This window comes from Mytilus galloprovincialis, chromosome 2, assembly GCF_965363235.1.
Source record: "Mytilus galloprovincialis chromosome 2, xbMytGall1.hap1.1, whole genome shotgun sequence".
Taxonomy (NCBI): domain Eukaryota; kingdom Metazoa; phylum Mollusca; class Bivalvia; order Mytilida; family Mytilidae; genus Mytilus; species Mytilus galloprovincialis.
This window is the reverse complement of record NC_134839.1, coordinates 112,921,094-112,939,964: the sequence shown is the minus strand read 5'-3', so window position 1 is coordinate 112,939,964 and position 18,871 is coordinate 112,921,094. Positions and strand designations below refer to the sequence as shown.

The window sequence follows — 18,871 nt, the reverse complement described above, 5'->3', positions numbered from 1 at the left end:
GTTACCTTATATTATTCTGTAAGTAATTGCAATCAGCCAATTTTATTGTTCTTTCAAACTTTTAGGATTTCTTTTAATTTAAAAGGTCATTTTTTTTTTCTCTCATTCCTATGATTTTATTAACAGGTACAGTCAAAACCAGCCTATCACCTTTGAGGCTGTGAGTTTGTACAGTAACAGTACTCTTCTTGTGACGAGGTGTGTTGGATATTAATTGACAATGATTGCTGCTTTTTCTGCTGAGGATTCCCATAACATATTGTGATTGCGCATACCAATAAAACCTCTACTGATTTAGCCAAGATCATCATTAAACACAGATTATCTAAACAATCATTCCTTTACTTTATCAGACCAATAAAAGTAACTTTAATCTTTAGATTAACATTGATTTTGTCATAATTATAAATGAACTGTTTACAAAACTCTGCATTTTTGAGATACTTTTCTACCTCAGGAATAGATTATCTTAGGGTATTTGGCAAAACTTTCAGGAATTTTTGGTCCTCAATGCTCTTCAACATCAAACTTTAGTTGCCTTTTTACCTGTTTTTGATTTGAGCATCACTGCTGAGTCTTTTGTAAAGGACACATGCGTCTGGCCCAAATACAAAATTTCAATCATTGTAACTATGATGAGTTTATTGTCAGGAATTAATGTCTACTTCTTTCTCGATATTCTTACAGCAAAACCGACAGGTACCTATTTCATGCAATAGTATGAAACATGGCTGTGGCAAAACCACTAGAAAGTCTGACTTGCTTTTGTGTATAGAACTGAGAAAGATGTTAGCTTAGACCTGGTGCAATAAATGTGTCAAATTTTATTTCTAAGTTGTTAACCTGTAGTAGCTCTCATGAAGGACACATGCAATGGTTACTTGGGTACTCCTGACAGTCTGGAATTGTCTCGATTGTTATTTTTGTACCGGTCAGGGAAACAAAACTCTCTTCATGTTACACAAAGTCACTGTTATTTTATTTGTAAAATTGAATATGGAAATGGTAAATGTGTCAAAGAGACAACAACCCGACCAAAGAGCAGACAACAACCGAAAGCCACCAATGGGTGTTCAATGTACCTTTTATTTATTAGAGTTCTTTTCAGGAATTGCAAGCAATCACTGTTTTTATATTAGAACTTGTCAGGAATTACTCCGTGGTTGTTTTTATATAAGTACTTGTCAAGAATCACTCAGTGGTTGTTATTTTATGTTTACTTGTCAGGAATCACTCAGTGGTTGTTATTTTATTTGTGCTTGTCGGGAATCACTCAGGGGTTGTTATATGTTTACTTGTCAGAAATCACTCAGTTGTTATTTTATTTGTATTTGTCGGGAATTACTCAGTGGTTATTATTATATGTTTACTTGTCAGGAATCACTCAGTGGTTGTTATTATATAAGTACTTGTCGAGAATCACTCAGTGGTTGTTATTATATGTTTACTTGTCAGGAATCACTCAGTGGTTATTATTTTATGTTTACTTGTCAGGAATCACTCAGTGGTTGTAATTTTATTTGTACTTGTCGGGAATCACTCAGTGGTTATGATTATATGTTTACTTGTCAGGAATCACTCAGTGGTTGTTATTATATAAGTACTTGTCGAGAATCACTCAGTGGTTGTTATTATATAAGTACTTGTCGACAATCACTCAGTGGTTGTTATTATATAAGTACTTGTCGAGAATCACTCAGTGGTTGTTATTATATGTTTACTTGTCAGGAATCACTTAGTGGTTGTTATTTTATTTGTACTTGTCGGGAATCAATCAGTGGTTGTTATTTTATTTGTACTTGTCGGAAATCACTCAGTGGCTGTTATCTTATTTGTACTTGTCAGGAATCAATCAGTGGTTGTTATTTTATTTGTACTTGTCGGGAATCACTCAGTGGTTGCTATTTTATTTGTACTTGTCGGGAATCACTCAATGGCTGTTATTATATGTTTACTTGTCAGGAATCACTCAGTGGTTGTTATTATATGTGTGCTTGTCAGGAATCATTCAGTGGTTGTTATTTAATTTGTACTTGTCGGAAATCCCTCAGTGGTTGTTATTATATGTTTATTTGTCAGGAATCACTCAGGGGTTGTTATTTTATTAGCACTTGTCGTTATTTTGTTTGTAATTGTCGGGAATCACTCAGTGATTGTTATTATATTAGTACTTGTCGAGAATCACTCAGTGGTTGTTATTTTATTTGTACTTGTCGGGAATCACTCAATGGCTGTTATTATATGTTTACTTGTCAGGAATCACTCAGTGGTTGTTATTATATGTGTGCTTGTCAGGAATCATTCAGTGGTTGTTATTTAATTTGTACTTGTCGGAAATCCCTCAGTGGTTGTTATTATATGTTTATTTGTCAGGAATCACTCAGGGGTTGTTATTTTATTAGCACTTGTCGGGAATCACTCAGTGGTTGTTATTTTGTTTGTAATTGTCGGGAATCACTCAGTGATTGTTATTATATTAGCACTTGTCGAGAATCACTCAGTGGTTGTTATTTTATTTGTACTTGTCGGGAATCACTCAGTGGTTGTTATTTTATTTGTACTTGTCGGAAATCACTGAGTGGTTGTTATTATATTTGTACTTGTCGGGACTTATCAGAAGCTGTTGCTGGCCTCGATGGTCAAGAGACCCACAGTGGCTGGCCCGTGTCTAACGTGCGACTCGTTATTATATTTATACTTGTCGGGAATCGTCAGTGGTTGTTATAAAATTTGTACTTGTCAGGAATCACTCAGTGGTTGTTATTTGATTTGTATTTGTCGGGAATCACTCAGTGGTTTTTATTTTATTTATACTTGTCGGGAATCACTCAGGGGTTGTTATTTTATTTGTACTTGTCGAGAATCACTCAGTGGTTGTTATTTGATTTTTATTTGTCGAGAATCACTTATTGGTTGTTATTATATTTGTACTTGTTAGGAATCGTCAATTTCGGTGTTTGTTGTCATTTGTTTACTTGTCAGGGATCAAACATCCAATAGTTGTTATTACATTTGTATCTGCCAAGAATTACACACAATCACACAGTTGTTGTTATATTTATTCTTGTCAGAAATCACACACTGTTCTTTATATGAAACAAAATTGAATTGTTATATTTTTATTGGTCAGAAATGACATATCCGGTGGTTGTTGTTGTGGTCATATGTGAAGCTCTAATGAATCACACTCAGTGGGTGACCATTTCATAATACTCACCCTCAATTTATTAGGTTAGGTCTTTTTTATGACAACTGTGGACTTGCGAAAAATGTACCTTTGATATATTTCTCAAACTGAGTCACTTAACCTTGGCTCAACTTTTGTGCTACTGTCGTTTAGTACCATAATTGACATCTAAATATATTCGGATATTGGTTTTAAAAATTCATATTTTGTTACGTGATTTTAAGCCTGATGTTTTGTCGCATTAGTTTTTGTCAAGAAGAAACATTTTGTATATCTTTGTGAATATCATATTACTTATTAATTGATTGTTATATTCCGTGTTTACAGGAATCAATGATGAATTATTGTGAAGAAAATCTATAAAACATGTTTTGTAATTTAACAGTGTTTCTGAATAATTCGATGATTAATTTGGTATTCTAAAGTGTTTTTTGTTCATCAATAATTCTTTTACATTTTGACATATATGTCACAGTTAAGGTATTACTAAGTAGTAATTAAGTATATGAGCGAGTGTTACCAAACCACACAGTTGAAAATCTTTTAGCTGATGGTAGATTCTAATGAGCCAACTTATCTACATTCTGCATTCTTTGCACAGATACTTGTCTTTGTAAAAAAACTGCTGTATAAACTCCCATTTCTGGAATAAGGAACACTTCTATTTCTCGCAAAGAGGTTTCTGTTTGTACCAGCTGACAAAGAAGCTAACAATGTGGTGGTAGTTAGCCGTAAATACTGTAACACGGACGTTCTTATGATTGAAACGAAACAACCAGTATGCGAATTGATAAGGGTATCATCTTAAAATAAACATTGTTAAATATTAATGAACTAGTATAAATATTTGTTTAGGGGCCAGCTGAAGGACGCTTCCGGGTGCGGGAATTTCTCGCTGCATTGAAGATCTGTTGGTGACATTCTGCTGTTGTCTGCTCTATGGTCGGGTTGTTGTCTCTTCGACACATTCCGCATTTCATTCTCAATTTTATAATTCTTGATTTAGTATTGTAGAAAAGGGTGGATTAAACCTATTTTTTAAAGCTAGCAAAACCTCACTTGTATGACAGTCGCATTGAATTCCATTATATTGACAACGATGTGTGAACAAAACAAACAACATAATCGGTAAAAATGTCAAAAGTATGATGATAGCAGCCAACATTGCGTTACAGTCTTAATCAAGGCTATAAAAACAAACAAATATGTTGCCTCCCCTGCACCAAGGAGAGATGATAAAAAAAAGCAACAAAAAATGGGATATTTTTGATAACTAAATATCTGTATTAACTATCAAATAGCCTATTCGCATTTTTCTCCTTGAATAAATTGCCATATGAATAAAAGGATAGGTTGAGTATCCAGGTTGAGTATACACGATTGTATATGTGAATAAAACGGCAATCGAAGGACACAAATTACCAAGGGACATCCACAGGACAACGAATAGTCTCCGAACAAAAGGAAAATCTCTGTATAATTTGTCAATCTCTAAATCGTCCATTACCTATATGCTAATTTTTATATTAAAAATGATTTTTTGGCAAACTAATTTTTATATTAAAAATGATTTTTTGGCAAACTAGGCGGTACTATGGAAAGCGGCATAACTCTTTGTCCTTTTTCGGGAGAAACGCAAATACCAATGTTACTATATTTTGTACTTCCTGTCAAATATCTGTATTAATTATATATACTATTATTGCACCTTTGTTAACCATATTTTAATGTAAATATGTTCATACTTTTATAGTTTGTTAAAAAATGTTGTACTAACATACCCCATGTGGGGGCTTTAGTGAAATAAAATGTCTTATGTCTTATGTCTTATTTTACCAAGTTATTCCTTCCCCTGATCATGTTATATGATCTCAGAAGGCGCTTCAGTTGCAGTTAGAAGTGTCAGGAAAATTTTGAAATCTAAAAATTATACCCACCATCCCTCCCTGGATAGCTAATTCCGATTTTTCATTATTTTTTAACCAATTTAAATTTAAATATTTTAATTTTGTTTAATAATGGGTAATGAGTATTCATGTTTTATTTGGTTAAACAATATGTCAGTGTTTATATGCGAATGTAACCCCATCTTTGATGGGATGGGTCAATAAGGTTTTGTTATTATAACCTTATATGTTGTTTATAAATATGATTTATTGATTTAATTATACATGTTTTAGTGTGTTGCTTCTTCGTCATTTTAATAATAAATGACAGTTTTCAATTCTTAATATTTGTTTGTTTGTCATTATTTCATCCCATCAAACTGAGCAAGCCTGTTGACAAAAATGAGCTGTTGATAAATTAAACAGAAACCAACCAATTAAGAACTACCATTGATTAACAATTATCATCTATATAACATAAAACTTTAAGATAGTTATGACCTAAAATTTCAAATGACACGCACATATGAGTAAAATAAAATTAAGTAGTTGATTTTCGGATCTCGACCCTCCCCTTTTTAGCTCACCTGGTCCGAAGGGCCAAGTGAGCTTTTCTCATCACTTGGCGTCCGGCGTCCGTCGTCGTCCGTCGTCGTCCGTCGTCTGTCGTCGTTAACTTTTACAAAAATCTTCTCCTCTGAAACTGCTAACCAAACATGGTCAAAATCATTATTTGGGTATTTAGTTTAAAAATTTTGTCCGGTGACCCGGCCAACCAACCAAGATGGCCGCCATGGCTAAAACTAGAACATAGGGGTAAAATGCAGTTTTTGACTTACAACTCAAAAAACCAAAGCATTTAGAGCAAATCTGACATCGGGTAAAATTGTTAATCAGGTCAAGATCTATCTGTTCTAAAATTTTGAGATGAATCGGACACCCCGTTGATAGGTTGCTGCCCCTGAATTGGTAATTTTAAGGAAATTTTGCTGTTTTTGGTTATTATCTTGAATATTATTATAGATAGAGATAAACTGTAAAATCAATAATGTTAAGCAAAGTAAGATTTACAAATAAGTCAACATGACGGAAATGGTCAATTGACCCCTAAGGAGTTATTGTCCTTTACAGTCAATTTTTAACAATTTTCATAAAATTTGTAAATTTTAACTAACATTTTCCACTGAAACTACTGGGCCAAGTTCATTATAGATAGAGATAAACTGTAAACAGCAAAAATGTTCAGTAAAATAAGATCTACAAATAAGTCAACAGGACTAAAATGGTCTGTTGACCCCTTTAGGAGTTATTGCCCTTTATAGTCAATTTTTAACCATTTTTCGTAAATCTTAGTCATCTTTTACAAAAATCTTCTCCTCTGAAACTACTGGGCCAAATTAAACCAAACTTGGCCACAATCATCATTGGGGTATCTAGTTTAAAAATTGTGTCCGGTGACCCGACCAACCAACCAAAATGGCCGCCATGGCTAAAAATAGAACATAGGTGTTAAATGCAGTTTTTGGCTTATCACTCAAAAACCAAAGCATTTAGAGCAAATCTGACATCGGGTAAAATTGTTAATCAGGTCAAGATCTATCTGCTCTAAAATTTTGAGATGAATTGGACAACCCGTTGATAGGTTGCTGCCCCTGAATTGGTAATTTAAGGAAATTTTGTTGTTTTTTGGTTATTATCTTGAATATTATTATAGATAGAGATAAACTGTATACAGCAAAAATGTTCAGCAAAGTAAGATCTACAAATAAGTCAACAAGACCAAAATGGTCTGTTGATCCCTTTAGGAGTTATTGCCCTTTATAGTCAATTTTTACCCATTTTTCGTAAATCTTAGTCATCTTTTACAAAAATTTTTTCCTCTGAAACTACTGTGCCAAATTAAACCAAACTTGGCCACAATCATCATTTGGGGTATCTAGTTTAAAAATTGTGTCCGGTGACCCGGCCAACCAAGCAAGATGGCCGCCATGGCTAAAAATAGAACATAGGGGTGAAATGTAGATTTTGGCTTATAACTCTGAAACCAAAGCATTTAGAGCAAATCTGACATGGGGTAAAATTGTTTATCAGGTCAAGATCTATCTGCCCTGAAATTTTCAGATGAATTTGACAACCCGTTGATAGGTTGCTGCCCCTGAATTGGTAATTTTAAGGAAATTTTGCTGTTTTTGGTTATTATCTTGAATATTATTATAGATAGAGATAAACTGTAAAATCAATAATGTTAAGCAAAGTAAGATTTACAAATAAGTCAACATGACGGAAATGGTCAATTGACCCCTAAGGAGTTATTGTCCTTTACAGTCATTTTTTAACAATTTTCATAAAATTTGTAAATTTTAACTAACATTTTCCACTGAAACTACTGGGCCAAGTTCATTATAGATAGAGATAATTGTAAGCAGCAAGAATGTTCAGTAAAATAAGATGTACAAACACATCACCATCACCAAAACACAATTTTGTCATGAATCCATCTGCTTCCTTTGTTTAATATTCACATAGACCAAGGTGAGCGACACAGGCTCTTTAGAGCCTCTAGTTTTAATCTCAATCAGTATATTAACAAAACGTTCATATCAGAATATTCACAGGTAACGCTTAACTCCTTTATTACAGTATAGTAAATGATAAAAAAAAAATGAGAGAAACAAATTACAAAGTATACTGTATTTAAGAATGCACACATGTACTGAAAGCAAGATCAAAATAGAAACATAATCTGCTGATAAGAAATAATATCTTTCAACAAACCAAAATCAGTTGCTATATTTTATACAGCAACTCTGGAATTACCAAAAATATCAGACAGTACATAATACCACACCACCAATCGACTCTGCCTTAAAACTGACTGACCGACATGACAAACAACAACGAATAACACATGGTCCATATAACTAATATAGGCTGACATGGAACAGGCAAGTTCAGAAAAAAATATTAATATATTCATAACATCGAGATAGTTTACCCATGTGGGATTTTCACTGATGATTTTCAGCTGTATGTTTATTTATTCTATATTTCTTTATTTTAATTCAGGACTTTTAAATATTATAACATGTACACCTTGTTTTTCAAAGTTTATTTCAAACAAAACCTTCATTCTCTGTAAACAGGTAAATGACTTTTTTTTTAGATTGGAAGGGTGGAATATCTGACACGTTTGATTTTCTTACCTATATATATTGTGTTGTGTAGCGTTTTAAATATACACTGAGAATTTTAGTTTTAAGTTTTCAGTACCAATCCAATTTCTATCAAAATGTAGTAAAAATATCAAAAATACATCAGAATTCAACTAAAATTGTTTTAAATTTAAATTTTGTATGCATGGATAAAGAACATAAATGGAGGACTTTGAATCAGTCCATTTTCACATGAATGAACATTTTCTAAATTTATATCTTGTTACGTCACGAATGTTTATTTTCTTTACATATTAACGGATTTCTATCATAAAACAGACAACAATGACCTATAAGTAGTGATCATTATTTAGCGACCAGTTCCGTTTGGTTTTATTGATAAGAGGAAACAGGATACCATATATATATGTTACCATCTATGATTAAGGTTAGTAAATATGTGTATTTTGTGCAATTATACTTTAAAAAACTTTAAATGATTCGTCAAGAGGTAATAACTTACAAATCGCGTTGAATTGCCATTCAAAACAGTAATAAAAGCAATATACCTAACTCCCTAGGTAAATTTAAAACGAAAACGTCCAGAAAAGCTGACAAAAGTAAACGAAAGTCTGGAAACGAAGTATTCCTGACTTGATACAGGCATTTTCCAATAAGATGGTGGGTCAACCGTTGTTTTATATAGCTAGCTAAAACTCTCACTTGTATCACAATTGTTTATTGTTTCGTTATATTGACAACATTGGGAGAGCATTCCAAAAAGACATATTTGGTTAATGTGACAATAGTTAGGAACCAGCAAAAAAATGTGTAAACATACATCACAGCACAGGCACTTGTCTCAGAAAAAAACTATATACCTTTATATAATAAGGTATATAGGGGAGAACAATTTTGAGACGAGTGCCTGTGCATCATAGGCATAGAACACAACTGAGACTAAAAAATATTTAAGCATATTTATCTCAAACATAAAACAATAATTACATGTCACAATCATTAAACGACTCCACATATATTTTACTTTATATCATTTATATATATTTTATTTTCCATGACTCAGTATTATATTTATGACTTTTAAAAACATTAAGGATTTAATCAAAATGTAAACACGTTCCATATAATGTTCGATATGTATTAACTACAACTTAGTATATGTCCTTACATTAAATTGCATCACAAATGACATCGTTATCAGCAATATTACACACAATTTCGAAGATAGATCACCATAATTGAACATAAATTTCTATATAACTGTACTTCAAATGATACTACTTATATAAAAATACGTGAATAATGTAGATAGAGCCTTGTAAATTGTATCATACAAGCACCTATTTCACAACCCTTTTCATATACTAACTGAGTGATTTCTTAAATTACTATTACGATTTTTGAGGAAAACAAGATATAGAACGATTTGTAAGGATTTAAGTGATTATTTTCCGGCTTTGGCTTTACTTTAAGTCTTATAAGATTTATAAGATTCAGGAGTTTCAAATATTTATTCACGAGCTTCACTGAAGAGACTTTTATTGTCGATATGCGAATATGGTTCATAAAAAGTGTTACCGTTAATATTATTCCGTTGTGAATGCTTTCGAAATTTTGAACAATCTAAAGAAGGAAACGATAATTTATTTAGTTATAAATACAAATCGTGTACAGACGGGTCGGTAAAGAAAAAAACGTATTTCAGTTTTTTTTATTTGTTTTACAGGTATATTTTGATAATCCTGAGAATGCGAATTTATCCACGTAGTACTATTATTCAAAAGACCTTTGCACTTAGTGCGAGGTAAGCTTAGATTGTTGTATATCCGTACTTTTCTTATTCAGCTTTTGTCTTCTTTTGTTTGTCTGATTATTATGAGTAGTTAAGTACATGTTGACTAACAAACTTTATAATACAAGCGATATTGTTGAAAATACAATGAAACAGATTTATTCAACATAGAAAGTTCTTGTTCACATTGAATTCCTTTATACTTTCATCAAGTACCAATAAGAATCAAGTATCTATCACGTGTTTTCTGATTTCTGAAATAGTCCTACCAATATTTGGATAAGTACCTAGTAAGAACGATATATAGCTCCCTAGATTACACAAGTATTAAAGTATCCATATTTTGTCGATTATTACACACTGTTGTGTAACACATGTAGTAACAGTACAACTAAAATGCCATTAACCTTTACATTTTCCTCACTTTTTTAGATACATTGATTTTTTACCATATGTTACTTAGATATCATTAAATCACTCATGGTTTGTTTCCATTTTTATGGTGTGATTCATATTTGTATTCATAATTAAAAAATGGGAAATAGTTTTTGCAATACAAGGTACAGTTATCTTATTTCATTGATTTGACTTGGTTATTCATAAGGTGCTTAATTTGGTATTAATAATAAAATTTTACACTTCACTTCTTAAACATTATTTAACAAGAATGATTTGTATAGTCTTGCTACTAAAAACCTTGTTAGGAATACTATTTATTTGAATAGAAATTTCATGCCCTCACAATCATGGGTTTATGGACCCAAACAAGTAAAAGAGTTGACAAATAATGGTCCTTAAAAAGAGTTTATTTCAAAGGCAAATCAAGGATCATTGACCCCACCACTATTATTGTTTGTTCCTGTGACGAATACCGAGAAATCTGGGTTGAGTTGAATATCGTAGCTGCTACGTAGCGGCTACGTAGCTGCTATCAATATTTATGTAACAACTAGTATAAAGCTTCAAGTTCAATAGTCAAAATCTACGTAGCACTACGTAGCAGCTACGATATTGAACGCGGCACAGATGATCTAATACCATGATCATTAATTAATACACGTGTAAGAATCAAATGAGGGGAAGCTGATCTATCACAAATGTTTTGAATGTAAAACGCTAATAGCTTCCCAAGATCTACGACAACAAATGTAGCTACTTAATATAAAGCAAAATACCGAACCAAAACCATGACCAGTAAAGCAGGCGGTATATTTCATAGTTTGCACTCTTGTTATTTCTCGCGTTTATATCATCGATGTTCATGTAAGTTACAAACAGTCTAAATTCTACTTTGTAAAAATTATCTCCGCATTACGCAACCTATTTTGTTTTTTAATCGTATAAATGGAAGCCATTGAAGGGATGGCGTGCTGTCAATTTAGTTTTTGAAAACCGATAAATTCATACACTTTAGTGTCATTACCATTCTTACATGACAGTTGTAGTTTAAAGGAAAAATGCATCGTATATAAGCTCTTAAGCACCATTTAATGTACGTTGATAAGACCTTTTATCAACTTAAACTATTGTCTGATCGATTGTCAAAGTGAATATCTGAAAGTTGAAAAAACACTAAAAATGTTATTAAATATTTCGTTGAAGAGACAAAACATATTTAGAGATTGAAAAGTAATTACCTCATGTATCAAATAGTAAATATGATTTTTTCGAAAGTTATGCACAAGAAAGATCCATAAGTAAAGGCTGCTGTCAAGCACTTTTAAGGTTCATCATAACAAACGGACAAATATGGCTGTATTTACATGCCAACAATTACTCTGAGTACAGACTTACCTGTAAAGTTTGAAAAGTTTTAATGCCTAGCATCCACTAGATATAATAAAGTTAAATGCATTTTGTGTTTCAGAAAGATAAAATCTCTCTTGGATTTTGATGGGCATTTTATTTTCCTTCATGCAAAACGTGTGAAAATTGACTAAGTTGTGATACAACTAGGAGATGCTCCCTCAGGTAAAAAACCGGTTTGTATTGTTTTCATTGTCCTTAATTGACATGGACACCAGGTATCTTCACAACTATAGGTGAGTTAAAGAGTTTATCTGAGTCAGTGAGTGGACAGTATCAAAGTAACTCATGTGTGTTTATTTTTGCACCTTCTGAAGAAAGGAAAAAAAAATGCCCATCAAAAACCAAGAAAGATTTTATCTTTCTTAAACACAAAATGCATATAACTTTTATATATCTAGTGGATGCTAGGCATTAAAACTTTTCATATAGCACAGGTAAGTCTGTACACAGAGTAGTTTTTGAGGTGAAAATACGGCCATATTTGTCCATTTGTTATGATGAACCTTAATGAAAAGAAAATTATTCAAACACACCTTCTCTGTTGTTATGACTCATTAGCAAGGTATTTCACTTGACCAATATACCTATTTTTTTGCACTGTGCTGTTTTAATGTTATCATTTTAGTCCTGCAGCCTAGCTAGAATCTGCAGCGAGATGATGTACCAAATTGTTTTATACGTTTTCATGACAAAACAGTCAACTCAAACACGTCTGAACTTCAAAAGTTGTGCTCGACTTTCTTTCTTCGATGATTATAGTCCATTTCTAGGATTTTATCCAAAAATGAAAACAGTTGCCAGATGTATTTTCATCACAATCGACTCATATTATAATTTAAGTATGCATTTTTCGCGCCAGATCCGTGTTTCGACTACAAAAGACTCATCAGTCATGTAAGTTTTTTTTAAATCCTAAATTATGCAACTACTTTAATATACTTTCAAAGCCCATAGACACAGAAGTTAACAATTAAAATATACCAACTTGACCATTTTTAAGTTCTTTAATAAATTGGAGATTCATTTATTTTGTTTAATTTCAACTGGACATCTGCCTGCTTAAGATTCCGAGTACCGGTCCGTTGTCTTTTATTTTCTTTGAACTAGTGTGTGTGTGTGTTTAATGCCCGATTTTTATACAATTCATAGCTAGTTATCTCCATGTTATTCTTTTATTCAAAATGGAAAAAAAATTCACATATTTAGTATACTGCAGGTTTAATTAATCTGTATGTGATATCTATGGAGGGAACCTGACCAACCTTCTCCCAAAGAAGGTCTCAAAAGTTGTTGTCCATTTATTTTCTATAGATAGACACAATAAGATGTAGTATGATTGCCAATGAGACAATTAACTCTCCACGAGAGACAAGTTTACCTTTTCACCAGTTAAACTCATATGACTTAAATAGTCGTGACTTGATTTACGAATCGTTTAATCCGGACAATTCCAATTCAAATACATGAATTAATATGACTCCGTAAAAATTCTACTTTCAACATTTTAAAATATATATGCAATGTTTTGGAGTAGGTATTGAAACAATACTCAAAGCTACTAAATAATAAATGTATGAGAAACTGTTAATATTCTTATCTATAAACAAATCTCATTGCGACATAAAAGGTAAACCATGCTTGGTTCTATTCCTCTTTTGGGTTTTTCACATATGCAATTTTGTACTCGAAAGCTCACCAGGAATTATCAGGTTTTGAGAACCTTGTCAATTTTAACATTGTAAAAAAACAACTTATCTATATGTAAATTGTATCTTAATTATTTTTTTTTAAATCCTGTTTATTATTCTTTAACATCTTTTCCCACATTGATTACCGTATTTGCATTGGACTATTAATATTAATTTACAATCCATATTATTGAAAGCTGTAGAATTTGTTTTATTACTATTTCTGAAGTTTCTTGTTTCATTTATTATTCATTGCAATCGATTTATAAGTATTTCCAATTCGTTTTTCAAAGATTAATTCCCACGACAGTTTCTATTTATGTTATTCAGAAAACGAATATTGTTAGCTCACCTTGCTATTAGAAAAGTTATGGACATGCATAACATTTCCTCTGAAATTGAAACGTAACAAGGCATATCTAATATATGGAAGGAACTTTTAATTATATATATATAGAAATAACAGTGTATAGTAGCATAGAAGTGGAAAGAACATTTCGGCGTGTGGTGGTGGGGGTGTATGGGATGGGTGTAATTCTATAAGTCACATGCAATAGTCTCATAATTTATAGACTGCTATCAGTTTTGTCTTTAAAATAAATAGAAAGTGGGGAAAGTGTTGGGGCAAATCTACGCCCAACTGCGCCAAACTACTTGCAATATTTAGTTTGGTGAAAACACAAATTACTTTGTAAAACTTCACAGAATTTATGTAATCAAAGCAGTATCATCAGCAAAAAATTCTAAATATTTTTTTTTGTTTTTATTTTTTGTATCTTACTTCAGATACAGTCTCAAGTTAAAAGTAGATATATTTTTTTTGTATTTATTTTTTGTATCTTACTTCAGATACAGTCTCAAGTTAAAAGTAGATATATTTTTTTTGTATTTATTTTTTGTATCTTACTTCAGATACAGTCTCAAGTTAAAAGGAGATATATTTTTTCGGACATTAATAACTTTTTCATACCTTCATGTAGTTTTGCAAAACTTGAAAAGAAGTTTCTTCAAGATTAAGAAATAGAATCTGGTAAGATTTATTTTGTTTATATTTTCCCGTAATTAACTGAGAAATGAGTTTTAAGTTTTTGGCAGTCAACATAATAAATTTCATTGCACTTAGCGATCACAGTTGAGACAGAGATCCGTGTCAGGGGCGGATCAAACCATTTTACCATTTTAAAAAGGGGTCCAACCACATGTCCCTATTCAAATGCATTGATCGTCCAAAAAAACGGGGGTTCTATTTCTAACCCCCGGACCCCCCCTTTTGGATCCGCCACTGCGTGTGATCCTTTACTATTTATAAAAAGATGGAACTATAAAAATATGTAACACTATATAGTAGTGATACGGTTCTTCCATCGACTTTATGTGTAGAAACTACTTGACGGTTACTTTTCTGGATAAAGAAATGGGTATAGATGCTTGATCCAAAGATATTTGATGTTTGAAAATCTATAAAGTATCATTCGAAAGGCTGTTTCCTTTATAAGTTGTAGGTTTTTATCTGTTTTGATTGGCAATTGTACAAGTAGAGCGTGAATTGGTAGTTATGTATCTTATTCTGGAGCAGCCAGAAAGTTTTACAGAATACGATCAAATGATTAGAAATTTCATTTCCGTGACAGTACACATATAACTTGGAATAGAAGTGGGATTGCATGAATATTTGTGTGTGTGTGTGTGTGTGTGTGTGTAAGCAGCCAAAAGATACTAAATATAAAAGTATTTTAGCTATTTTAAGGATATTACTTGACATGCAACGAAAATGGTATGCGAAATAGATATAACGCAAATAGTAAATATTCTCATTTTTTTATACATATGTATTTTGATAAAGCAAATTATCCAACTACATTATATTGTATAATATTGTTTTCCGGGTTTTTTTTTTTGCTGTTTTTTTATTACTAGTAAAAAGGTACAATATGTAAAAAAAGAAGATGTGGTATGATTGCCAATGAGACAACTGTCCACAAGAAACCAAAAATGACACAGACATTAATAACTATAGGTTATCGTACGGCCTTCAACAATGAGCAAAGTCCATGCCGCATAGTCAGTTCTAAAAGGCCCCGATAAGATAAAACAATTCAAACGAGAAAACTAACAGCCTTATTATATATGAAAAAAAAAATGAACGAAAACAAATATGTAACACATAAACAAACGACAACCACTGAATTACAGGCTCCTGACTTGGGACAGGCACATACATAAATAATGTGGCGGGGTTAAACATGTTAGCGGGATCCCAACCCTCCCCTAACCTGGGACAGTGGTATAACAGTACAACATAAGAACGAACTGTAAGAATCAGTTGAAAAAGGCTTAACTCATCAGATGGACAAAAATACAAGTGGACGTGGGCGGGTACTTTTATATCCCGACACAAAAAGACACAACAAACAGATCTGAGAGTACTCGCAGTTATCTGACAGCTAGTTCAAAGCCACTAACAACTAATAAAAAAATCATTCATCTCAAGTCAAGATAAAAACTAATGCCTTTTTATATAGTGCAATTTCAAGTCAAATTGCCACTATAAAATAATAAGAAACAAATATGAAAGTTTTCTGCTATTCTAGTGAGAAAATAATGAAACGTATGTACAATCATACGCATGCAGATTTTTTAAATAATAATTATAGCGCCCAGAATATACGATATATTAATAAAAATTGAAGATTCGCTAAACTGAAAACAATCAGGATGCAATATGATTAATGGTATTTAAAATCTGATATTGATACATAGTAGCGCGATTAATGGTTTTCCAATAGTTAAACAGCCCTACCGATTTTTCTACCAATAATTACTATTGACATCTTCTAGTGGTGGCTATCCACCTACCTTTTCCCGTCCGGATATGGACAAAAGTTTTTGTCACACTGTTATTTTATTATAAATAATTATTCCAATCAATATTTCTGTTCTTTCAGCAAGGACAGTTATCATCAGTGTTGTGTTGTATTCGTTGGATAGAGTTTGGATTATAGCAGAGCAGTTGACAGTCTTGAAAATAGGGAATTGATCGTATCGTCTGCTGTTTCAAAATCAGGAAAATCTTTTGCTTCAACCAGAATTAATGATAATATCCGTTAAACGCTTATTGAAATCGGTGAATGAAACACGATTGGAATAATTTAAATGCAAGGCATATAATGTCATAGTGATAAGAGAGTTTCAAATAGAAATATGACGTCCACAAAAGCATCTGAAGATTCTTACATTCTCGGTAGGAGCCAGGTAAGTTTTTTTTTTTTAAATCTGACCAATTTATAAATGAAAGTTGATTTTTTTATACTATAAATCTTTTTATCCTGTATTTAGCAAAAGACCGAACAAATAGCAGGTTAACAATCATTTATTTGCTCAATTCGTTTCTCACTCTGCAAGTGGAGCAGACTCTGGCACTACTACCCTTCCGCAGCACTCGAGATCTAACTAGAGTTTGGTAGGCTTTGTGTTGCTCAGTCTTTAGTTTTCTTTGTAGTGCTTTCGTGTTGTTTACTACGGGAGTATTAAATTTGCAATAATATCCGAGTTGTTGCTCTATACTGATGTTCTTACTGTATCTTTGAGAAATAAAAGCACAATGATTTAGTGTTATTAATTGATACAAAACACATTTTATTTTTTCATTGTTTTGCCTCTATATACTTATTGAACAATATGGACAGAAAGAAGTTATTTTTTAGATTTTTATTCTTTATCTGAAAATTACACTTTAGTGATATATCCAGTGGCAAATATTTCACGCATGTTTAGGATGGATTGATAGAAAATGTAGGTCCTTCAGTAAGAGTAGACAGGATTGAAAGTCGCTAAATTTTAAATACCACTGAAAATGGTGTTATCCAAGAAACGGACCAACATTTAGCCTAGTAAAAGGTCACATATGGAACCCTACTCTGTACCAATGTATCTTGTCATACTTTGAATGACAAAATTATTTTATTAATAATTCTGTTACTGTTAAGTCTGTTTTTGTGATAAACATTTGATGTCATACTTTGAACCACACTATTATTTTATTTACTATTATTACTTAAATTTACTGTTAAGTCTGTTTTTTGTTATATCTATTTTACGTGACTGTATTAATGTATCCCGTCATACTTTGAATGACAAAATTATTTTATCTCTACCTGTGCGAATTTCAAACACGCAATTTTACACCAGAACTTAAAACCTGCCATCCTTTATGGGTGCATTTTACATAGATAAATCGTACAATATAAGCAAAATGAGGATGTTAATTTTGATGCATGCCTTTTTATGCTTCTTCGTTACATTTGTTGTTTTTATAGTGATTAAGATGACAACACAATGTTGACTGCTGTACCCCTATTTTTGACATTTTTACCTATTGTGTATGTGTGCTTTGTTCACACATCGGTGACAATATAATGGAATTTGATGCGACTGTTATACAAGTGAGAGATTTAGCTAGCTATAAAACCAGGTTCAATCCACCATTTTCTACATAAGAAAATGCCTGTACCAAGTCAGGAATATGACAGTTGTTATTCATTCGTTTGATGTTTTTGAACTTTTGATTTTGCCATTTATTTAGGGACTTTCCTTGGAGTTCAGTATTTTTGTGATTTTACATTTTACCCTAAAGAGTGGTTATAGGGTGTCGTTGACGAGCACAGAACATGGCAATCCGGGTAGAGGAAGATACAGCGATGATCTTAATTCTACACCTCAGTCAAACCTTTGTATACTAAAGTGACCTTCAAGATAACTTTATGACAAGTTTGAAATGTCCTACACTGGAGTTGACTGTTTAGACCTTGTGCATACTTATCTGCATTGAAGTTCAGTTGAAATATGTATCACACATTTGTTGCAAATTGACTGTCAAGAATTTGTCAGTTTAACGTGCTTAATACAAAAAATCGAACATCATGAAAGATTCATTCCGAGTCACCTTCACAATTTCAATTGTTTATAAATTGTGATAGAGAAGAATCTGTTGATTAAATTCTCGTTATCTAATTGCTTCCAGAAGCTCAATACCATCAAGTAAACCGTATCAAGCCAATCGTTGAGAATGAGATTGGATAAATGTATCACTGAAATGAAGTTATTTGATGAAGCGCAATAAATCGGAGACAATTCGATAAGACTACTAGCTCATATTTCGTTTCAATTTGTTTAAATTTAAATGTCAACTTAAACTTTTCTTTTTCCAATTGTATAATAGTGTTGGCATTCAGAATCTCTTGATCAATGATTTGTAAACAAAAATTACATGTTTTATGGTTAACCAATAGATGAGAGAGCGGAAGTCGAGAAAAATTGTGCTGGTTTTAAATTTGTAT

The 18,871-nt window shown here is 32.1% G+C and overlaps 1 protein-coding gene across 5 annotated transcripts in view; it reads left to right on the top strand.

The window, feature by feature from the left end:
- Positions 1-8,510: 8,510 nt before the first annotated feature.
- LOC143065428 (putative sodium-coupled neutral amino acid transporter 11) overlaps positions 8,511-18,871 on the top strand; it is a 52,549-nt gene continuing 42,188 nt past the window's right edge. Inside the window, exons 1-3 of one of the 5 annotated variants that reach the window (XM_076238991.1) lie at positions 8,511-8,673; positions 9,973-10,050; positions 16,481-16,787. Coding sequence is in view for 4 of the 5 variants with exons in the window: in XM_076238987.1 (XP_076095102.1) it covers positions 16,737-16,787 (51 nt within the window). In the remaining variant the exon portion in view is untranslated. Of the gene's footprint in view, positions 8,674-9,972; positions 10,051-10,491; positions 10,599-11,905; positions 12,010-16,480; positions 16,788-18,871 lie in introns of those variants that run through there. The other 4 variants (XM_076238987.1, XM_076238988.1, XM_076238990.1 and 1 more) reach the window with 4 other exon arrangements.